At 38.3% G+C, this 22,158-nt stretch overlaps 1 protein-coding gene across 4 annotated transcripts in view; it reads right to left on the reverse strand.

The window, feature by feature from the left end:
- VPS13B (vacuolar protein sorting 13 homolog B) overlaps window positions 1-22,158 on the reverse strand; it is a 484,859-nt gene that overhangs the window by 78,583 nt on the left and 384,118 nt on the right. For all 4 annotated transcript variants that reach the window (XM_068932943.1, XM_068932945.1, XM_068932942.1 and 1 more), the window contains exons 36-39: window positions 18,073-18,480; window positions 5,653-5,852; window positions 2,606-2,813; window positions 2,103-2,287 (exon numbers count right to left, since the gene is read on the reverse strand). In XM_068932943.1, coding sequence (XP_068789044.1) covers window positions 2,103-2,287; window positions 2,606-2,813; window positions 5,653-5,852; window positions 18,073-18,480 — 1,001 coding nt within the window. The remainder of the gene's footprint in view (window positions 1-2,102; window positions 2,288-2,605; window positions 2,814-5,652; window positions 5,853-18,072; window positions 18,481-22,158) is intronic.

Consider the following 22,158-nt stretch of genomic DNA (forward strand, 5'->3'; position numbering starts at 1 on the left):
CTCTACACCGTAGCATGGAAGCACAAAGCGGCAGAATGTGCATGCTACTGGAAAACATCCAGCTGCACATGCAGTACAGTCTGTGCTGATGTCCCCCTCGAGAAGAACCTATGCCCACTGCACAGGGACATATTATTATAAAAGCACATACATTATGCTCATGATGCCCATTTTCTATAATTGGAGCTTAATGTGCTTCTACCAAAAACCTGGTGTGCGCAGCTCTGAAAATACTATCCTGAAAGCCGGAAAACTGCTGGTTTTCACAGCAACCTAATAGGGTCATCAAGAAAGCATACAATAACACAATTTTAATTCAGACCTCAGGCCAAAAGGAGCTGATTTTTTCCATTTAATTTTAATTTTCATATAACTGAAAGGAACTGACATTTGGTTGTCTAGAGGGCAAATAAATTGGCAGGACATTTGCATGATCTCACTAACGGTATGTGCATTGTAATAACATTATACCATTTATCTGAGGAAGATTATCCTACTTATCCATAACTCAAAGCATATTGGTGCATAATTTAATTTTAAAAAGTAATTTAAAATATATAGCAATAATGAAATATAATTCAATATTTCTGAACAAGTAGGAAGAATTGGGAGATATTTTATTTAATTCCTTTATCTTGTAACACTATTCTGATTAACAAGCCAATTCAAATGAAAAAAAAATAGATTCAGCCTGCAATACACAAAGAAAATCAAGACTATTAAACTTAAAATTGAACAAAAATTGAAATAGATATGCAAGGAACAAGTGAATTTATAAATATCAATTATACCAGACAGGAGAGGGTATAACTAACTACATAACTGTGAATTTTGGAGAGCAAAAAGTCGGAGAGTTAAAAGATCAGTGCAGTCATCAGCTATAGGTCTATCTTTGAGGCACATAACCACAAAGCTGCTGAACTCAGTCCTCCTTTGAAGGACAGTTCCATGCTCTCAAACAAACTGGACTGTCCTCTTCTCAAAGCAAAAAAATGAGAGATGACCATGAGCAATGTGCCCTCGCAGCATAAAGGCCAACGGCATCCTGGGCTGCAGTAGGCAGAGTTTTACCTCCAGGTTGAGGGAGTTGATCCTTCCCCTTTACCCAGCACTGGTAAGGCCCATCTGGAGTGCGAGGTCCAGTGCAAGAGAGATATGGACATACTGGAGCAAGTCCAGCAAAGGGCCACAAAGATGATTAAGGGACGGGAGCATCTTTCATACGAGGACAGGCTGTGAGAGCTGGGACTGTTCAGCCTGGTGAGGATAAGGCTCAGGGGGGATCTGATCCATGTATACCTGATGGGGGGTTGTCAAAGGACAGGGCCAGACTCTTCTCCCTGGTACCCAGTGATAGGACATGAAGTAACGGGCATAACTGAAACACAGGGAACTCCATCTGAACATAGAAAACACTTCTTTACTGGGGGGGTGGTTGAACCACCAGCACAGGTTGCCCAGAGAGGTTGTGGAGTCTCCATCCTCGGAGATATTCAAAACCTGGCTGCACAGGGCCAAGAGCAACCTGCCCTAGGTGACCCTGCTTGAGCAGGGAAGCTTGATCAGATGATCTCCAGAGAGACCCCTTTCAGCCTCTACGGTCTTATGATTCTGTGAAAATAGGTCCTCTGTGCATTGCAGATCTTAATAGAAGAAGCCCAGCCATCTTCTATCACAAACACAGAACAGGATGGCAGGATTGGAGATTTTAGCTCATGGATTCCACTGAATCACGGCAATTTCAGATCAGATCTTTCTTTACATGTTGCAGGCTCAAATTAAAGGAGGGCTTTAAATAAAGACTGATGGGTGAAGTCATACGAGCCAAGAATAAAAACTCTGTATGCTTGCAAACCAGGACTTAAGTTTGCTATAGCTTATTAAATCATGGCAAAACCTTTACAGGTAAGTGGTTAAAATGTTTGCACAACTAATTTTAAACTGAAGATGTGCTCAAACTGCAGAATTTACCTTCTATTGATTTTATACAGCTCCTGACGTTTGTTTTGTGCTCATTTTTAATAACCACAACTTCTAAAACATTCACTTTACATCATTTTAACATCTTTTGTTAATGACAGTTGAAAACTCTCATTACGCACCTGAAGAACGTCTCCTAGGTCAGCAGTGCTAATATCCGGGTCTTCGGTGGTATTAAAAGGAACAGGGTTAATTCTTACAAGAGTGAGCACTCTGGGTTCTGGATATCTCCATAACATCATTCCTGGGCTATCCTCAGTTTCATTGTAAAACACAACTTCATAGGCAGCAGGCAGTTTTTGTGCTTCTGTCAAATAAAAAGACAGCTATAATCTGTTAACATAATTTCTAAAAAGAAACAGGCTGGTTTATGAGACTGAAGTAGTTAAAAATAAACCCCTCAGGATCAAAAGGAGAGAAAATAAAAAAGCAATTTCCCTTACTCTTAAAAGATTACAGCTTAATGGAAAGAACTCAAAAAAGTAGTTTTTTCATCCTCGCAGACATCTTTTCGATTGCTTTTCTCCAAAAAGTAAAGAATTCATTGAGATAGGCAACTAATGCTCAACAGGTCACTACTGTATTTATGCCATAATTAACAAGAAAGTAATAATATTCTTCTTACCTGCATCTTGTATATACTGGAACAAGCCTGTTCTCAGATCATCTGAGGTATGCTCGGTTTTTGAAGCCTGGTTCCTTTCTTCAGAAGAACAAGTGGGGTAAGTACGTTCAGATATGAATAGCTCCGCACTGCCATTTTCAGTGAGATAGCCCTGCAGAAGCTCCTGGAGAAGAACTAAACAGTTCAAATGCTCTTGACCCCAGAAAACCTTAAAAAAAAAAAAAAAGAAGAGAGAGAGAAAGAGAGAGACAAAACAATTACCTACAACTATTCAAACATTTTTGAAGAAAAAAATCCCTCACCAAAATAAAATTTTTGCCTGCTCTACTTACACCTTAATTGTTTGCAAATATCCAAAGAATGAGAACAACTAAAAACCTTTACAAAACCTTTTAGCAAATTTGTTCTTTTCATCATTCTAAGGGAAATATGAATTCTTACCACTTATATTTGCTGCAAGTGTTGCCTGGAAGAGCACAGAACTAAAAAGTGACATGCAAAAACATACAGCTGAATACAGCATATAATTCTAGGGCCAGTCAAAAGTTTTGCAGTTTAAGATACGGCAAGAGATCTTAAAGATACAAAGTTTAAATTGTTCAAAGAGCATGTTGCTCCAAAATTGGAATTCTGGACTGCACTAAAACCTGAATAAGCAACACAGCAAACAGGATGACTAGAAAGACATACTGAAGATCATCTCAAGTCACCAACACTGCGTATACACAGAATATGAATCGAATGTGCTGTAAGTTCTGAGAGCTCAACGTGAAGTTTAAAACAGAATTTTAGAAACATATCTAAGGTAAACTGGCATTCAAAATCCAGAAGATTCATACACTTCATAGCGAAAGAAAAGGCAAGTTGACATGCTTTCCTCCCCACTTTGACAAGTAGCCCTGCTTTTCTCAAACCAAACTCGTGTTTGAAAGAATCCCACTAAGGAGGACAAACCACAACGGCACTGACAATGGCTGCTCTGTCACCATCTCTCAATTACTTTTGTTTCTTAGGTAGGAAGGTATGCACTATAATCCCACAGCACCTTCCACTAATCTAAAATGTGCGCATATCAGCTCATCCTGTGGCTAGACCAGGAAAATAACAAGTCCCCCCGCAATCTCGCATATAGTCCTCTACTTTTCACATGCAGAAGCGGGCCCAGAAGAAACAGGAAAAACTAAGAAGCAACTCTAACCATCAATTAGTAAAGAATTAAGAAACATGATTTAGAATCAGAGTGGGATGAAATTGAAATCACCAGATGGTATCTTAAAATTTCATGGTAGAGCAAGAGTAAACAAGCCGCGTCCGCACATAAAGAGTAAACTGTAAGTTTGCTCAGAAATTAAAAAAAAACAAAATCAGGGAATAGCAATTTTCAGATATGAAAAAATGAGAAGAAACTTAAAAGGACTGTAGTACAGCAGTCGAGAAAGAAGCTTGTCCTTCCTCCGCCTCTACGTGTAAGCCCACGGAGTAAACCACAGCCCTTGGAAAACACAGCTACAGGCGGTCGTGAGCTAAAGGGAGCCTTACGCGGTTCCGAAAGGGGAGACTACGGGGAAGAACGCAGGCAGCCAGCGCCAAGAGCTGGAAGGCACAACAAGCAGCGTTTGCTCTTTGCCCTAGCGAGGAGGCTTGCAGGCATGGTAGCAGGATTTATGCACAGTTCAGCCACAATAAAGCAAATAGCTCAGGGCTGCCCAGGTAATGGCCCTAAATCAGCCTCCAGAGTTTCCAGAGCAACCTGAGGAAGTGCAGCCTAGGGCAGGGCCAGAGGCCTCCCTCCCCAGCCCACGGAGGAGAGACTCGAATGCTTCCCCCTCGCTTTTATTTGTTTTATTATCAGGCCGTTGTTGGAGGTCCAGAGCAGGGAACTCCTACCACCTATGTTCAGAGATGAGGCGACGCTCCCGTGCCAGCTCTCCAGGCTCTACTGTTACACAAATTAACAGTGGTAGAGGATGAGGTCTTATTTGGAGTTGGCAAAATCATTAGCTGTACAGGAATTTATTTGAAACAGAACTGCTAATGCTGCTGTTAGCACTCTCAAAGCTATTCTGTCTGACCACATACTTAAATCACATAGATTTGATTCTGGTCCTTGTCTAAAAGACAACTTCGGGGGGGGGGGGAATTAACTAAAAATTTAATTATAATAAAATCTAGATGGGGCTAGCCAAATACCTGTAGATAATAAATGAGAAAGAAGTAGAGAAGCAAACTGACTTTATTTATTCCTTACAATATTTTAATATTTTTTGGTTTTATTCAACCAGCCCTATTCCAAGTGCTGTGGTTTTAAGACCTTCTTCTGATGCCAGTTCTGGGAAAAGGTCTAACTACATAACTAAATGTCAAAATTTCCTTTTTGAGCTTTATGTTTGATTTATTTATTTATTTTAAAACATTTGGTGTGTCTAGATACTGCAATAAAAATAATTAAAACAAGACACACATCCTAAAGCCCACTTAAGTCCCACAGAATCTATTTTACATTTCAGGAACTCCCATGCTTCTTGGACTGGTTTCAAATTATGGGCACTTCCAATACGGAGAGCATAGCATGGAAAACTGAGTATTAATTGCTACAAACAATAGTTAGTAAGTACTCCCCTGAGAAATTTGTGCAAGTTTAAAAAGAAAGGATATATATTTCTTAAAACTACCCCTAGGCATTACACATACATAGCTCATGGACACACACACACACATACACACACAAACACACACACATCAGAACAGGGCCCTAAATACTGTGTGTTAGTAATCCGATCCAGTACTTTTAAGGGAACACACACATACAGCTACAATACATGGCCTAAAGAATAACTAAAAAAACCCATTGTACACAATTTTTCAATCAACAGTTTTACATAAAAGAATAGATACTTATATTAAAAGATAAAAAAAAAAAAAGAAAAAGAGCTTCAGGAACTGTTTTAGGCTGCAAAGCTTTACAGGCTTTCATGTAGTTAGAAAAAACCTCAATCATCCAAAGCCAATCCGGTTCAATAGTAGCACCATAAGCACCTCATACAGACCTGCAGCAGTCCTCCTCTCAAATCAATGTACATTTTCGGAATAGATTGCTCTGGGCCAGGATCACCGCTGTGCTTACACCACTTGGCTTCCACATTAACAGAGCAGCAGAAAGGGCCGATCAGAGATCTCGTTCTTTCTTTGAGACTTGTTTTAAGTAGGAAATCTTTTATGTCAAGGACAAAAGATGATGCATGAATCCCTAAAAAGAAAGAGAGAGAGAATCTATTCTTGTGGTATTTATTCTCCCAGTATTTACGTGTCTACTTGTTATATTCACTTTAGGAAGAGACGGTGAATCTGTACCAGTAAGCAATTACTCACATAAGCAGTCTCACGGACTTGCAAGGAATTGCTTGGGTGGACAACTGCTCTCCAGGGAGAGGGTCGCCATTTGGCCACAAGAGTTTTGCTTCTTTTTCAGCTGGCCCTTCCAACATTATTGAGTACCCTTTATACAGTGCTCCAGTTATGGAGCAGGTACACTTGGTGCACATTCCTTACAAAGAACTATTTGCCAAAACATTATGACTTTTACATGTGTGAGCATTTTAAGGTTTATGAGAAGAGACATTTTTCATTAAACTATGAAATTTGTTCAAAAGCGTACATTAAGAATAAGAACAGCTGCTTCACTTGATTATATTTTAAACTGATAGGAAATAGCTACTTCGAACAATTCTCTCTGCTATTGTTCAGGTTACTTATTATAAAACGTTGCTTTGCTAGACTTTGGAGCGCTTATCAGGAGAATAACGGAAATGTTTGAATTCAAATAATTCAGAATAATTACTATAACTCAAAATGCATAACGTTTACTTAAAAATCATTTTAATCTACACTTTTCACATCAAAACCATTCGCAGTTTATATAGTTTTATAAAACATAAAAAGATAATGGCAGGTTAGATTTATAATCAAACTTATGTAGTCTCAATAATGACAAACATTTTTAGAAAAGAAACACCATCTGGAAGTGTCATATCTCTTGTGAATTTAACATACCGCAAATCACAATTGAACAAAACAAATCACACTTGGTATCTCCTTATGCTTTTGTATATCAACTTGAAAAACACTACATCTGAGGCTGGGTTAACTTTTTTCTCTTCCGCTGCCCATACTCGGAATCAACGTTCTGAATACTGAATGTCACCATACCTACTTTATAATGCCCATGGCTTATTTTTCTAATGAAACTGGATATTTACAAAAGATGAAAGATTAAAAAACACCTCGGGCTTACATACAGATGTTCCAAGGTACTGTTCCATTTTGACTTCTCATATTTGACTTTTCATACCTTTGCTGGTAGTAATACCCCACGAAAAGAGAACTCTCTGTTTTGAATACGTTGCAGTAAAACTTCTCCTATGAATCTCTTTTAGAAGCCAGGAAAAAATCTGTCTGCATCCTGCGAGTTATGATGTTTCGTAACACTAGGAAATATTTTATGTAATGGAAGGAAATATATGGGAACAATTTTTTTTTTTTTGTATACCCATCACCCACTAGGACGGTGGCCCAACAGTCCCAACAGCTACAATGCTGCCATCAGATTGTATTTAACTGGAGTAGGAATCACAGACAAGAATATTTCCCTTGAGCAGTTTGGAGTTTAGTAAGGATGATTAAGTCCCCAAGTGAATCTTTGTCCTCTGCCAATCAACAGGACTGTTGCCACTACTTGTGAATGAGGTTTTAGCCCTGGGTTATTTAGGCTGGCTCCTGAATCTCTGGGGTTGGTCTTATTTGTAAGTCTTACATGTAACAAACACAGTCAGAAACTGTTCAGCGTTTTTTGACGCTAAATTCCAGTGACAATCAAGAAAACAAACATCGACACACCATGATGTCTCCTTTTGTTTGAGGTTTAAACTTGATTCTCTAAAACTGTGGAATGAATCAGCATTACATATAGTCTTAACCCAAGAAAAAGCAGCGTTTTTATGGCAGGAGCATACCCTGCTGTTCTTAGTTTAGTCATTTTAAGAGGAACTCCAATATTTGAAAATTTGAATTTTTTACAGTCTTCATTGAAAGTTGATTTTAAACAGGAGAAAATTTTGGTAACTACTGCACACTTCTGCAATATACAGAAATGGTCTATAGTTTTATTGGAGTATGTGCTAAGCTGCAGAAATTACAAAAGGGAAAAAAGGGATAGCAAAATGCAAGGGGTTTTATTTATCCATTTTCCTTCCTTGGGATTACATGGGGAAGAATTTTACATGGATACTCTTTTGCAGCCTTCTTCTGTTGTCGTCTCATCTCCACAAAATACAAAGAAAGCACAATACCCAATTACTTAGAAACATAACTGAGCGTTCAAGTGCGTAATCCTGCTGGTTCAAAATCAGCAGTGCCTTTTTCAAACACTATACACATAATGAGAAATGAAGACAAAGAAAAAAGAGGTGTTAGTAAATTTTAAACAAGTAAATTAAATATTACAAAGCACCTCCATGGATTATGCCCTACAAATACCAGGCAAAGCTGAGGAACCCAATGACAGTTTTGTTTTCTTCTTACTGAGATGCAGATTCTACTCCCTATAGGCAAGAACAGCACCCTCCTCCTTCTCAGCAGTCATATCTACATGCTTTCTTGGGAATGGAGTGAATCTTAGTATGCAAACTAACATGCACTTAATGAAAAAAATGCAAAGAACATTCAGATAAGCTTGCACAACGTGAAGTCTTGAGGGAGCTAGGAGAAAAGTGCTTAAAAAAACCCAGGTAAGGATGACAAGCTGCTAAAAAGCAGTAGTAAACCAAGAGATCTTCGGGCTTAAGGGAACCTTCTTTCAGTGGGGTATCAAAATCATGGAAATCCTAAGAGAATGACATTAAGAAAGAAATAAGCTCAGATCCTAAAGGGCAGAGAGCGAAGAAATATCAGTATATACTAAGAGCTTATTTTAGGATTGCTAAATGACATACTAAAATTCAAAGTATAAGCTCAGCTAGTGAAGTTGCTTTCCTATGACTAAAGCAGTCATCTTGGAAAGGTAACGATCTAAAATAATTCTCCTCTGGTTTTTTTTTTCCTCCCACACACTATTTTCAGTCATTTCTTCCATGCATCTCTCACAAACATCTATTGTTGAATTCTGACTTGAGTTTAAACAGATTAAATCAAAGTCTCCATTTGAAGTGAACTTGGGGTGGCACCACAAAGAAGTAATATATCTTCATAAACGATTGTTGTGATATGTAGAAGTTAACTTGTTCTGTTTGGATTATTGCTCATGAAGACCAACACACTTTTCAGTATGTGCAATAATTTACTTCTAGGAACAAATAGTTTCATGACTTTTAAAATACTCCTCCAAGAGACTAATAAATATGAACCACTTGCTTTGGACATTGTTTAAAAAACGCTGCCAACCCTCCATTGTCAGGCTCCACCCAGACCCACAATAGCACTCCAGCATGCTGCCATGCTAACTGAGCAAAATACAACTCAAATCAGGCTTCTGTATGTCATTGTACGGATTACCTTCTGATGACATACGCTCTAAAGGAATATCCAGGTCTTTTTATACAGCTGGAAATAATGTAGGACTGTTTGAAAAACTGCCAGCACTTGTTTAGTAGTATCAAGAAATTAACTTGCATAGAAATTAAAGAGGGAGACCGCTACAAGAGAACACTGACTAGAAGAAAATTTCCTAAGAGACAGACAACATTAGCTTTGATGTTGTATCACCTTTAATTTTTTATCATTACTGACTTGATTTATGCTAACATAAACATTACGAAGACATCTCACAGAATATAAGGATGTTAGGGTTTACCAATAACAGGAGGCTCCACGACAGTTAAACTGCTCTGCGTGCATGTGTGTGTGAGTGTATTTGTCTGTGTGTGCCTAGGAAAAAAAAAAAGACCTGGCGCACTTTAATGAATGCAGCACGTAAAATGAAACAAAAACAATCCTTGCTTTATAGTAACAATCACTTAGTGTTTAAGTAAAACAGGTGTTAAGAGAGAGTTCTTTTATTTTTCCTCCTTCACAGACAAAGGGAGAGACAACGTTTTGACCTTTAAGCACGGACTTTCGGTTTTCAAACACATTTTAAAATGTTGATATTTGAATCAACTCCAAATGAAACAAGTGGAAATGTTGCCGCGTATTTTTTCGCTCGTATTATGCCCTATGTACTCCTGCATGCGCTTTGCTCTTCCTTAGGTAGCTGCAAATCCCCTCTGCTCGGCTGCACTGTCACCTGCGAGAGCGCGGAGCACTGCTTCATCTGGTACACTTCTACATGCGAACGTGATTTAAAAAAACGGAAACAAAGGCATCACAACAAATAAAACAAATCACACTAAACCGTAGGCAGGCTATATTCTGAAAAGTCTCTGGAAAGCTTTGCTACAAACCTCATCTCTAGGAAGCAAACAGCTTTTCCGAGCCTGGGGCGGCTCCGGAACGAGACCGTGTCCCAAAGCCCCTCGGGCTCTGCCTGGGCAAGGTGCGCGGGAGCGCTGCGCTCCGCACCCGCCGCCGCAGCAGCCAGCGCATCGCCTTCCCCCCCAAAAGACGGCTGTGCGCTCTCAGTGAAGAAGCCCAAGCTCGCCCATGTGCCTTTCACAGCGGGACGGCAAAGGTGTAATCTGACTGCGGGAGGTTAACTAGCCAGCAGTTTTCCTTATTCACTTCCACTTTAATATCACGCATTACAAAGGTGATAAACTGTGATACTTGACTCCCAGCGTTTGTTCTTCATATTCGCACCTTTGGCATCTGTGTTGCAGTTGCCAGAGAAACTAAGACGGCTTTGAATACGTATACATGTTGTTATTTGTTACATTAGATATAATTATCTACATGAAATTTTTCCTTCTTGGGAAAACTTCTGATAGCTGATTAACACTGCTTTGTTTACAGGTATCCGCTAAGAAGAAGCTTCTGCGAGAAAAGGGTAACAAAGCTTTGAATCACAGCCGTTAAAACACTTACAGGGGAAGCAGTGCAGTTAATTTAAAAGTCAGCCCATTTATTCAGGTCTGGTAACAGCAGTAGCAAACAAACGGTGAGACATGCAGTAAAGGACAATTTTCCAGGAGAGATGCAGTTAACAATCCAGTGACTACACTGGGTTTCTCATTACGGTGGAGTGGAGTCTTGCGATGGCTCATTCCCCCCAGGAGAACAATATTTACACATTACCAATTAACAATCCGTTACTGAAAGAGAGCTTTTCAGCATTACATAGGGACACATGTGGGCTCTGTAAAAACATGAGATGTGTAACACACGGTAAACAGAAAGTAATGATCTTAAACAGGCCAAATCCTTGAATTCGTCACTAATAAATGTCCCCATGCATTCAGCAGTCCTGGCTGCTGGGAGCCTGTTTTCTTCAAATACTTCAAACACTAAAATCCAGGAACATTTATTATTTTAATCCATTACAGGCAGTGCTTGATTTAACTTTATTGGTTGTGGTGGTGGTAGTGGTTATAGTGGGGGTAAAGCTATGTTCTTTTACACATCATTTCAAAAGGGCTTAATTATATTTTATAGCTCAGGCCAGGAATCCTGCTTGTTTTGTGTCTAACAAGGTTCAAATGGAGTTCAGGTCAGTGATGAATCAGAAGAGAAGTCAACGATGGTTATCTATTTGAAATGAGCTCATCTCCCTTAAAGAAAAGCTGGGCAGGTACATTGTGTTCATCACGCTACTTGAATGCTAAATAGCTGAAAAATCTCAATTCACTTGTTGATTTGATAATTTTGGATTCTGTGATGCCTCATCACAGAGGGCATAATAAAATTCAGATCTAAGGGGATTTTTCTTGGTCAAGGCTGTCTTAGGTATAGAATAATTAGGGATACTTGAAAGAACTAACTGCACTGTCTTACTCTAATTAAGCAGACAAAAATGCATAATGGAAAGCAAAAAATACAGTGTTCATTTCAGATCAGGAAGGCCAGCTTTCAGTACTGACTGAGCACTATACTAACTTGAATAATACTTGGATCTCGTATCATAAAAATGTTTTATCTCAAGGGATTAGTAGTTTTTAGAAAAGTGACTAAACATTCTTTAGCTTTACAGTTGGACATGGAGAAGTTCTTAATTCTTAAAAGCTCTTAATTTTTAAAAAGAAATATCTACACTTTTGTGCATCTTAATTTTAGGTGGCTGCTTGAAAACAGTGGCTTATTTTCAGAAGATACTTGGTACCTGCAACTCTCACTGATTGGTTTAGCTGCAGATATTTAGAAGTACTAAAAAAAAAAAAACAGCAGATGAATGGTCATACAGTAAGCGAAGCACGACAAAATAGTGGCTGCCTCTGAAAAGGTAGCCCTGTATAATTGCCACAAGGCTGAACTCAAATTACAGCTCTGGTCTTGTTCCTCTGCTCTGTGCTCGATTCCATGGATTTCAGCTGCTCTAATAAACTAAATAGTCCATGAACTGCTTTAGCCTCTGCAACCCAGTGAAATATGCTGGTGGAAGTTCAAATCGTGACAGATATACCCAGGCTATACAAATTGCATACAGAGATTTAGACAAAAATATCTCCCTGCACTCTTGTGATGCCTTTCCAGAGCATTAGAGCCAACGCAGGTCCAGGCACCTACGTTCCAGTTTTCCCCTCCCTTGGACCCTTCCTCCCCCTGCCCTCCTTTCTACACTTTTCTGAATTTGCCTTTGTGCCAGCACGGACAGTAAATATGTACCTGTCCAGTGAGCCAGCGGAAAGAGATGATCTTGCTGAACGCTTTTCTTTCCCACTGGATTAGTTTTCAGTCAGATCAGCTCCCTGACTCAGCTCACTGAACAGTTGCGCGAGGAGCGGAGCTAGTACAAGGCAGGGTGTGGAAATGTGCGGCCACGGAAACCTAACGTTCCTCTGGAATTGCACCTTCTGTTTGGGTAGGAAGCTGGTGATCTCATCCCGTAAAAATTATTCCTGTCATATGGAAAGGGGAAACATATTGCCAGCATGTCAACAATTTAAACAACTTAAGGAACTGGTCCTTAAGCCTGGTGATAATGACTGACCTCTGCTTTCTGTTCCTCACACTGCAAAATGTTGACTGAACTGGAGGAATTGCACAGAAAAGTATAAAACGCATAAATAAAAAATATCGGCTTTTACTATTATCTGTATTTCCTGGTGAATGCAAATATTCTACAGCATGGACTACCATGAAAATGACATACCGCCTACTATTGCTGCACATAGCACAGGAACCCGTACAACAAAAGGGATTCCAGTCGCCAAAAGTATGCAATTACTTTCGCTCGAAAAGCAGAGAGAATACAAAAACAATAGTATTTGTTATGAATTGAATTTCATTTGAAGGCTACTTTTTGAAGTTATTTCAACTGTAAATATGGTTCCATGGGCTTAGTATACGCTTTCCTGAATGAACAAGCTGCAATGAATTTTCAAAAGGAATTTTTTTTTTCTAAATTAACATGCCCGTTCATCAGTAGCAGTTCTGAACCCCGCTACAAAGTACCAGTAGGGAATCTGACCAGGATTAATAGTGGTACTCGGTCCTGGGATTAGGTGGTGTCTTGTTTCATGGATTTTAGGCCATCTGTTCTTCCCTCCTACATTATGCTTGTGCAGAACTATAAACGCACCTCCACCTCAGGGACTATAGAAAGGAATTAGAATTCTTCTGCTTTTCATTATCACAAGATTCAGTAACTCATTTCATTGTCAGGATAATCCCCTTTTACTCTTTCTTTTGCGCTTGCAGGGTATGCCAAAATGACAAATAAAATCCCAGATGTTAGAGACCTGATGAGGTCTCCACCTTTGCTTGAGTGTTGGGTTTAAGCTACTTGGGACGTGGTGTCAAATCTGACAGGACCCTGATGCCCACACCCAATATTCATTAAGGTTTGTTAGTGATTTGTGTAGCTGTCTACAAGCTGCACTTCCACCTCAATCCTCAGTGGCCATTTAAATATTTAGTTTGTCCTCTGGCTTTTACTGACAAAGAATTAATTTCCTATTGTTCAAGTGTTGGAAAGAGTTTATATTTCTTTCTAAAAGTAACAAAGGTCTTCTGGGTGTTGTAAATGGCTTGTTACTGCTGCATATTATTTTAGGTAGTCATATCTAATTTAATGTTTTATTTCCCCATAGGCTAACTTGCATATCTGCAGCATCCAAAGGCAATGACAACGCCTTAACAGAGTTTTCTCGAGAGAGTCAGTTAACTCCAAATTGAAGTTTGGTCTCTGCTCTGCACCAATTAATAACCACATTTAATTGGTATTATTTCAATAGAGTATCTCAAGTACATAATGTCATTTAGTGTTAGTAAAGATGCTTGTGATTTTCACAGGCTCAGCTAGTGTTTACTTTTCTGCCTTATTTATATGCTAAAGTAATTATATCGGTATACAAGAACAGGGCTGGGGAATTCTGTCTATGATCTTTGGAATATTTTATGTATGTAACTCCCTAACTTCAGACACTGAACAGCAAGACTTCCCTCCCGTGTCCACTCAGAACAAAATAAGGCTCCACCGAGAGGCTCCAGGCTTCTTGCTGACTTTCACTCTGGGGAGAGCGCAGTCCTCAGCTTCTCTCATTTATCTGCTATTTTGGCAGGTAGGTAGTGCTAATTTCAACACCAGCCTAAATTAATTGCAAGTCGCATGTTTAGAATGGCATTCTATTTCCTAGTATTTATTGCTGAAAATTATTCAAACTTTAAAGGCATGAGACTGCTCTAGAGCAGGCTACATTCGTCCAGTGTGATCCTGAGCAATCTCAAATCTTACTGCCTACATGAGACTCGAGAGCTCTAGCCACTTTCTAGAGAAGATGCCACATGCTTCAGCGGACAAAACTCAGCAAACCAGTTTCAATGATAGCTCTTGAACTCGGGGGTTTGGTCACCAGTACAAATAAGCTGCCAAAAAGTAAGCTAAATATTTGTTATTTGCATGTATTAATCCAGTACAAGTATTAACTTGTAACTCTAAACCATGAAATATAGAATGGCTACAATTAATAATTTTATTTACCATCAGTATGACTTAAGCGGTTGCCCTTACGGGCATCAGAATAACGATACCTGCAGCCTTTCCCAGCGTCAAATTAATAATGTATTTTCTTGGGAGAGATACTTTTTGTTTGTTTTTTTGTCAACGCGCTGCATCGCATTCTGTAATAGTATTACATTACTAAAACTAAAATACTCAGGATTTTACTATAAGCACAGAGGAGAACATAAGTATTCTAGCAGAAATAGTAACCACGTTGTTAAAAGTCACTGATGTATTAAAATGTGAAGAGTGTCCAAAAAAATGAAGTCCCTTGAAACACTAACGGTTTGGGGTTGTATAAAAATGCATCAGGGTAAATAGAAATGGAGTGTTTTAATTTGATCCAACGGCAACATGAGTGATCAGCACTTACAATTTATTTTGTTAGAAGTGAAATGAATAATAACTAATTAGCCACTTTGTTTTTCAGAAGCTATGACTTTTTTACTTTCATAAGAAATTAAGAAGAAAAATTAAAACAGAAGGCCTTTAGCTTCTGTGATTAAGCCAGGAAAGTCTAGGGGGAAAACTGGCAATTAAAAAAAAAAAAAAAAAAGCTATATGGTATATGGCAAGCTTCTTTATTAATTTAAGCTAAAAAGTCAACGCATTACACAAGGTCACGCACTTTTTCTTCCCCTCTATGAGGGAGGAAAAATGTCGACAATACATTCTTGTGAGTGTTTTTTCTATATAATAGGGTTCCTTACAAATAGGATTCCTTACAAACCAGCTTCATATCCTACATTAAAACTCATCTGGAAAAGGGGCCGTTTACACTGTTTATAAAACACTGCCACATAAAACGTGTAAAAAAACATATTTCACTAAAAATAGCTTGCGTAAGTAAGGCATTAGAGTAGTTTCTACTGCTATAATTGTTCCTTTGTAGTTTTTTCCATGATGTTTTCGAACAGTGTTTTTAACTATGTTTATTAAAGTCAGCACATCAAAAAGGATCAAAGAGAAAGCTAGTGAGAACCAAAGAAACCCCAAGCGTATTGTGTTGTCTCACTGGGGAGTTATGCAGATTCAAGTAAACAAGTGCAAATTGTTGAGGTTTTAATGAAAATTTTCTACAATTATTGTATCTGAAGTCATTCTATATAATAACATCTGTAGAGCAGATGGCCATACTGTACAAAAGGCAAGCAATGCTCCTTTTTCTTTCTCTCTTTTAACAGTACATCTGAGATGACTAGTTTTGTCATTGTGCTTAGTTTGGTTCAGCAAATAATTCGTAAAATGCAGCTGCTGCAGATGGCCGCAATAGTTATATGACTGTAAAATCAAAGACACAGTGAAGCATTTACGTATTAGTTTCATACTATAAAAAAATCTGACATTAACCCTGTTCAGCTCAAAAGGTGTATCTATAAAACTTTTTTAAAAAGGGAAAACAGTGAAGAACTGACATATTTAAATATTCCTTGCTCCCAAGAAATCTGACTGGGACACAGCTTCTCTATATTTTTTAATTGAGTTAACTTGCATAATTTCTTTGTAATAATAAAGCAAATTTAGTTAGTAATTGTGGTATTCTTTTTAAGTATTTGTAACATAAGAATATAACACAATTTCCCTACACAGAGTAATTTATCTTTTTTCCTAAAGTTCTGTTTTCCACTTTGGTTTCTATCTACCAATAATTTTAAATAAAAACCCAAACAATTTATAAAGAGAATTTCTGACACAGTTTCAATGGGTTTTGCGGAAGCATCTTTCATACTTCTTGAAACTTAAAACAATTTCTTGTACAACCACACTAGCATTCAACACCTCGTGTGCATATGTTTTTGTTTTCATAAAGCAGCAAGATAAAGCAACTTTAACTGGAGAAAACGTGAAAAGAGTCTGTTCATGTCTATTTATTGTCTGGTTACATAAGTTCTTCACGTTAAATAACTAACTTGCATCCTGATTAGATTCAGCCCAGTATTGCTTTATTTAACAGTGCTTGCCAGACTACAAACATATTGAAGATTCATATATAACTTGTGACACGAAAAATAGAGATCTGTTTCCGCACACTGCCAGAAGAATTAAGAAACAGAACTTTGCAGCAAAACGTTTCTGCGGCTTTACGTGCACGGCAAGGTAAGTCCTCCTTCTGGGAGGACAAAAACTCCAGGGTAAGTGATAACACACTGCTCTTTGCCAAACTGCTTTATCGTACAGTGATGGAACAGGCTCGGCTTTGATACATCGAAGCTTGCTGTGGACACCGTAATGTGCCGTAGGAGGGATAATGTACGAACGGTAGAGGGGAAGTGATGGAAAGAACGGGGATTATAACACACAAAGAAAACCAGAACTATTAAAGGGATATTAAAAAGGCCCTTTACTCTGTTGCAGTTCTTTCTGTGCTAAGATTGAGATATGACTGGAAAAGCGTGGGAATGGAGTCACTGTTCCTGTCTGTACTGCTATTTACTTACGGATAAATCACGAGTTTCAGGCTCCAGCACTTTCACAGGCTTTCATGTCCTATGAACCTTAAATTTTTCATTTTTAATGTTTAAAACAATAAAGAAGCACTGAGACTGACTGGCCTGAGGAGACATTTCCGAGGAAAAAGAAATAAATCATCACCTAGCTTGGCCTAGAACTTGCACCTCTCAGCTCCAGACCATTTTCTTTATCGCTCAGACTACTCTCCCAACTACCTAGGTCTGGCTCATCTCCAAATTATGTAACAGTACCGTCTTATTAATTTAATTAAAATACTAGCCAAACTACAAAGTTATTCAAAATTTCTCCATCTTAAAGGAATCTATTTGGTGTTCTGCTAATTCTACCCAAGGTGTAAAATTTCTCACGTTTTCGCAGTAATGAAAGTGGTTGCTGAGCCTGGAACTCTCCTTTTCTCTCTGTGGCTCTCAGCTGTCCAGAGGAAGCGTGTTAAAATTGAACCCTTCATAAGCCTAGAGTAGAATAATGGTATGAACCAATAATTACCTAGCAGCATATGTCTGTTCTCTGAATTGTTTTTTCGGTTTTGGGTTTTCTTTTTTTTTAAGAAATGTAGGGTCTTAATGATAAAACATAGTTACTGAGTTACAAAATTTTGTGCTTCGAAGTATATGCTGCCTTATCAGCATATAAGAACAGTCATTCTTGTAACCACTATTCCATTCAGAATTATGTCAGTAAATCAGTAATTACAAGGGAGGAGATATTCACTACAGAAGTATGCACCCTTTGTTGCTACCTCACTGAAAGGAAAACTCAGGCAACAGAGTCCATCATGGATTTGCTCTCTTCCGCAGTGGATGTACTATGCTAGCTAGAGGCCCATCTCCACATGTCTCCTGCCCAAAAATGGTTACTATACCACTATTGGAACAAATCAGTAGCACTTCTAATTTTCAAAAGCTCTTACCTGTAGTTTTATGTCCACTTTTGATATTCAGGCTTCCACTGAGGTTTGATAAAGAGACTAGCAAACAGGGTTTACTTGGATGTGGGACGGTTTCCATAGAAACAACCATTTGAACAGTGTGAACAGAAATCTTCTGGAAGCAGGAAAGAGCCCTCCACAAGTTTTCTTGCACCGAAACGTTTTGCGCGCCAGAAGCGTGTACTGCAGGTAGCAAATCCCTTGTACTGGAGCGTTTGCTTGTCGACGTGACATCCTCGTTTGCAGCAATACCAGCTGATTTAGCTGTCTCCTTGCTGGATTCGTAGTCATCTGTGTTTACAATTTTCTTCAAAAACTGGTTTATTTGATCAAGTTTGACAAAACTGAGATTTGCCTTCAAAGGTTTTGATATATCCACATTTATGTCAGCTGTAGGAAAGAAAGGGAGAGAAAAATATTAGCGGTTATTGTGCAATTACTCATTTAATGGAAAAATATTTGGCATTTAGGGGAGATAATATCATTTCTATTATGCTTCATTACAGTGACTGAATCAATGGTAAAATACAACAAGGCAATGTTTTTATGAATAAATCTGATTTAAAATCTCATGAAAAGTACTATAAGCAGTCTTCACTATTTGCAATTATAAGGGAGGAAAATGACACAATCTCAATCTTATTTCCTTCTTTCTTTCCAGGGATCTCCACAGCTTCCTGAAAGACATACGCTTTGCTTGACTGTGTAGGAGGCTAAATACATGAGTCCTTGTGTATCACAATGAAAATATACTTTACATTCTCTTGAGTTTTACCCACAGTAGAACTATTTGACTAAACTCCAATGCCAACAGTGATTTTCAACACACTTAAAGGAGTGAATAACATGTACATTCTTTTGTTTTTGACAAAGCTAACATGCAGAATTCTCCAATGCATTTTCACGCTTAAATGTGAAAAAGGAAGCAAATAAAAACTGAAGTATGGTTAGATTTCTTTTTTTTTTTCCAAGGAGACCGAAATAACATAATATTTTAAAAGTTACGTTCTTTTCTACTTTAGTAAATGGTTTTAGTACTTCACAGACTGTGAAAATCTCACAGAATTTTTAGAAGTTTCAAATAGCATGAACAACTTTTGACAGCAGTGATATTTCTAGTAATGGTGATGCTGCAATTACCAAGAAGATTATTTCACAGAGAAAGCAGGATTTTTATGATAGTCAAAATTTATTTCTGTGCTGCTATCTACCTCTTTGTCAGTACATTATGCCTCGCTACAGGAATCCAGCTTAAATATAGTTTAAAACTTTTTTCATTTCAAATTCAGTTTTCACTCAGTAATGGGCAGGAGGAAAAGCTTGCTGTTTAATTCCCTCCTACTGCTCCCCAAGAACCGAACGGAATATGATTAAAATTCTGTGTGTACATCTAAGCTGTGTTAAATGTTCAGGGAAAAGAGCACTGCTCAGTTTCCAGTTTCACTGTAAATACATATTGGAAACACTGGTTGCTGAAGGGTTTACACAGATAGCTCACCAAAATTAGGGCCTAGTTTTAAGTTATCCAGGATCATTCTCTACTCTTAACATTGATGCAAACAGATGAACTTGATTCTTCCATTCTTTAGGTAAACTGGAACTTTTTACCACGATGCTAAGAGGTTGCAGGAGCAGAGCCTTCAAGCTGTTCTTAAGCATATGCTTATACTGACTTCCGAAAGTCTCAGCACATGGTAAAGCACTTTTCTGACTTTCAAAAATACCTGAGGGTCTAAATTTCAGTTAGATGCTCAGATATCTTAATAGATCGGTCTCTACATTTTAAACTAGCACTTTTTCTACAAAGATAAGAGAAACTTGCTAAGAGCCATTTAAGATTTTAGCTACATCTGAATGAAGAAACGTTGACAACCTTCTTAGGAAAGGGTCAGCAGTACTTCACTGGCCACAGCTAACTGAAATTCAAGACTGAAAAATTATTTTAATCATAACTTACAATTTTAATTAATAGTTTTCTGAAAATGCTTTTTCTTGTGTTAAAGCCTTTCCCGCTGAACTAAAAATTGTGGCAAACATCAGCTGACACCTGGGCCTAATAAGAAGGCAAGTATCAAAGCTAGAAAGCTGCACATAAGAAAAGGGCAAGATTTTGGGGCATCCAAAGCCACATATGACCAACTTGGAAGATTTTTCAAAATACTTACATAGCTACTTTTTAATTACAATCAGGGGGAAAAGAAAAGTCCAAACGCTTTTGAAAAATCAGAGTGTTATCTCTCTACTGCTCTTGGCACTAAAAAATATCCAAAAACTTGCCTGTCTTGTTACAGAAAGCATTGGCCCTGTCCTCCCTTTCACTGGAGGAAAAGAGAGCTACAAAGAAAGTAGAGGCCCATTCATGTGGCGTTATTATATTCATTTACTTATGACACCCAATCAAAGAGAAAGTTATTCCAGTGAAACATTTTAAAAAACAAGTGAGAAGCATTTTTAAAATCACCTGAGCTTGAAGTTTAACTCACCCTAGGATTTGGGTTCCTGAACCACAGAGGCAGTTTTGAAAATTGTGCCTTATCGAATTAATTTTCTTCATCAATGACATGGCAACAAAGGACTAAAATAAAATATAATTTGGTTTTGATACATAATTAAGCATGTAAGGTAGTAAATATGAGGAGAGGACCCTTACTGATTGGTGTGACAGCTTTTCCATGTCTAACTCCTTCGCCAAAGGTGTTATTTTACTGTTAATGCTTTCTTATGGTAGGGCAGCCCAGATGAGAAGAAAACACCCCAACCCCTCCAAACTAAAACCGCTTAGGTGTAACTTGATAAGACAGGTGTCAAGATAAAGCCAGAGAGTAATCTGACTGAGAAACACCTGAAGAGGAGATGAGTACTGGAGCAATAGTTCTGCCTTGGGCTTTCTCAGGACAAGGCAGAGAAGCCTGCTGGGCCAGGGGAAGCTCAGAGGGGACCGTGCTCAGTACTGTCCTGCTGTGCCTGTCTCTAACTGGTGCTGCTGACCACTTGCTTTCAGAAACGTTGCTCTCATCCAAGAAAGCAATAAAAAAAATTCACACTAGACCCCAGAGCAATGCAAACGGCTTCCCTGTTTTTTGTTCTGAAACAGTGCGTGTCACACAGCAAAAATGCTGTCATGACTGATAACCTGACAAAGCTTTGTATTAGGCTTTTATTATGCGGTGAATCAGCCCCGACAGAAAGCAGTGGCAGCCAGAAGTGTAACTGCAGAAAATGTAACATTGGAACCTCCACTGCAAATATTTTAACTATCTCATAATGACATAGGTTATTTTTACAACTGGGAAAAGAGTATGCAATGAGATTCTTTGGCATTTTAAGTAAAATGTTAAAAAAAAATTCAGTTGAGCAATCAACATGTTTTTAGTCTTTGTCCTGTTTTATACTTTATACTTAGTAAAAGAAACATTAACATTCCCTCTAAGAAAAACATATTTCAATGATGGACAGAAACAGCGAAAACTGACGAAATACAAAGAGCTGTTTACAGCAGCTGATGAAGATAGATGTTCAGCAATCATTCAAAATGGGCAGAAAAGAGATGGTGCAATGTCACCTAGATGCAGCTGGAATAAAATACTCAGGGTGCAAAACCTAGGGATAACCATCTTTTTAGATGAGTTTAAACACCTCAGCACACCACACAATGCAGCATAGATTCTGGACACAACTGCTGCCCACGGGTAGGAAGACACAGGTTGCCATCATTCAACCAACTCTTTGAATTGTCCAAAATTACATCAGAATTAGCACAGGGCAAAAGGCGGCTTAAAGCCACCTTCACCTCTTCAGCTGGATCACTGTAAGTTCTCTGGTTTGCCTGCTAGTGACTCCCTACCACAATCATACCCCAATGCTTTAGATTAGAGACGTAACAGCAATACCAAATTTCGTCAGGTGTATCTATTGCCAGCAAATCAATAATAAAGCAATTCCGGTATTTGTAAACAGATTAAGTGAATTATTTCTGGTTCTGTTTAAATCAAACTGAACTAGACGACATCAAAGCAGTATTTTCTATCAGAGCGCAGAATTTGAATTGTTCTATCTATTTCTTCACTA

This window comes from Struthio camelus, chromosome 2, assembly GCF_040807025.1.
Source record: "Struthio camelus isolate bStrCam1 chromosome 2, bStrCam1.hap1, whole genome shotgun sequence".
Taxonomy (NCBI): domain Eukaryota; kingdom Metazoa; phylum Chordata; class Aves; order Struthioniformes; family Struthionidae; genus Struthio; species Struthio camelus.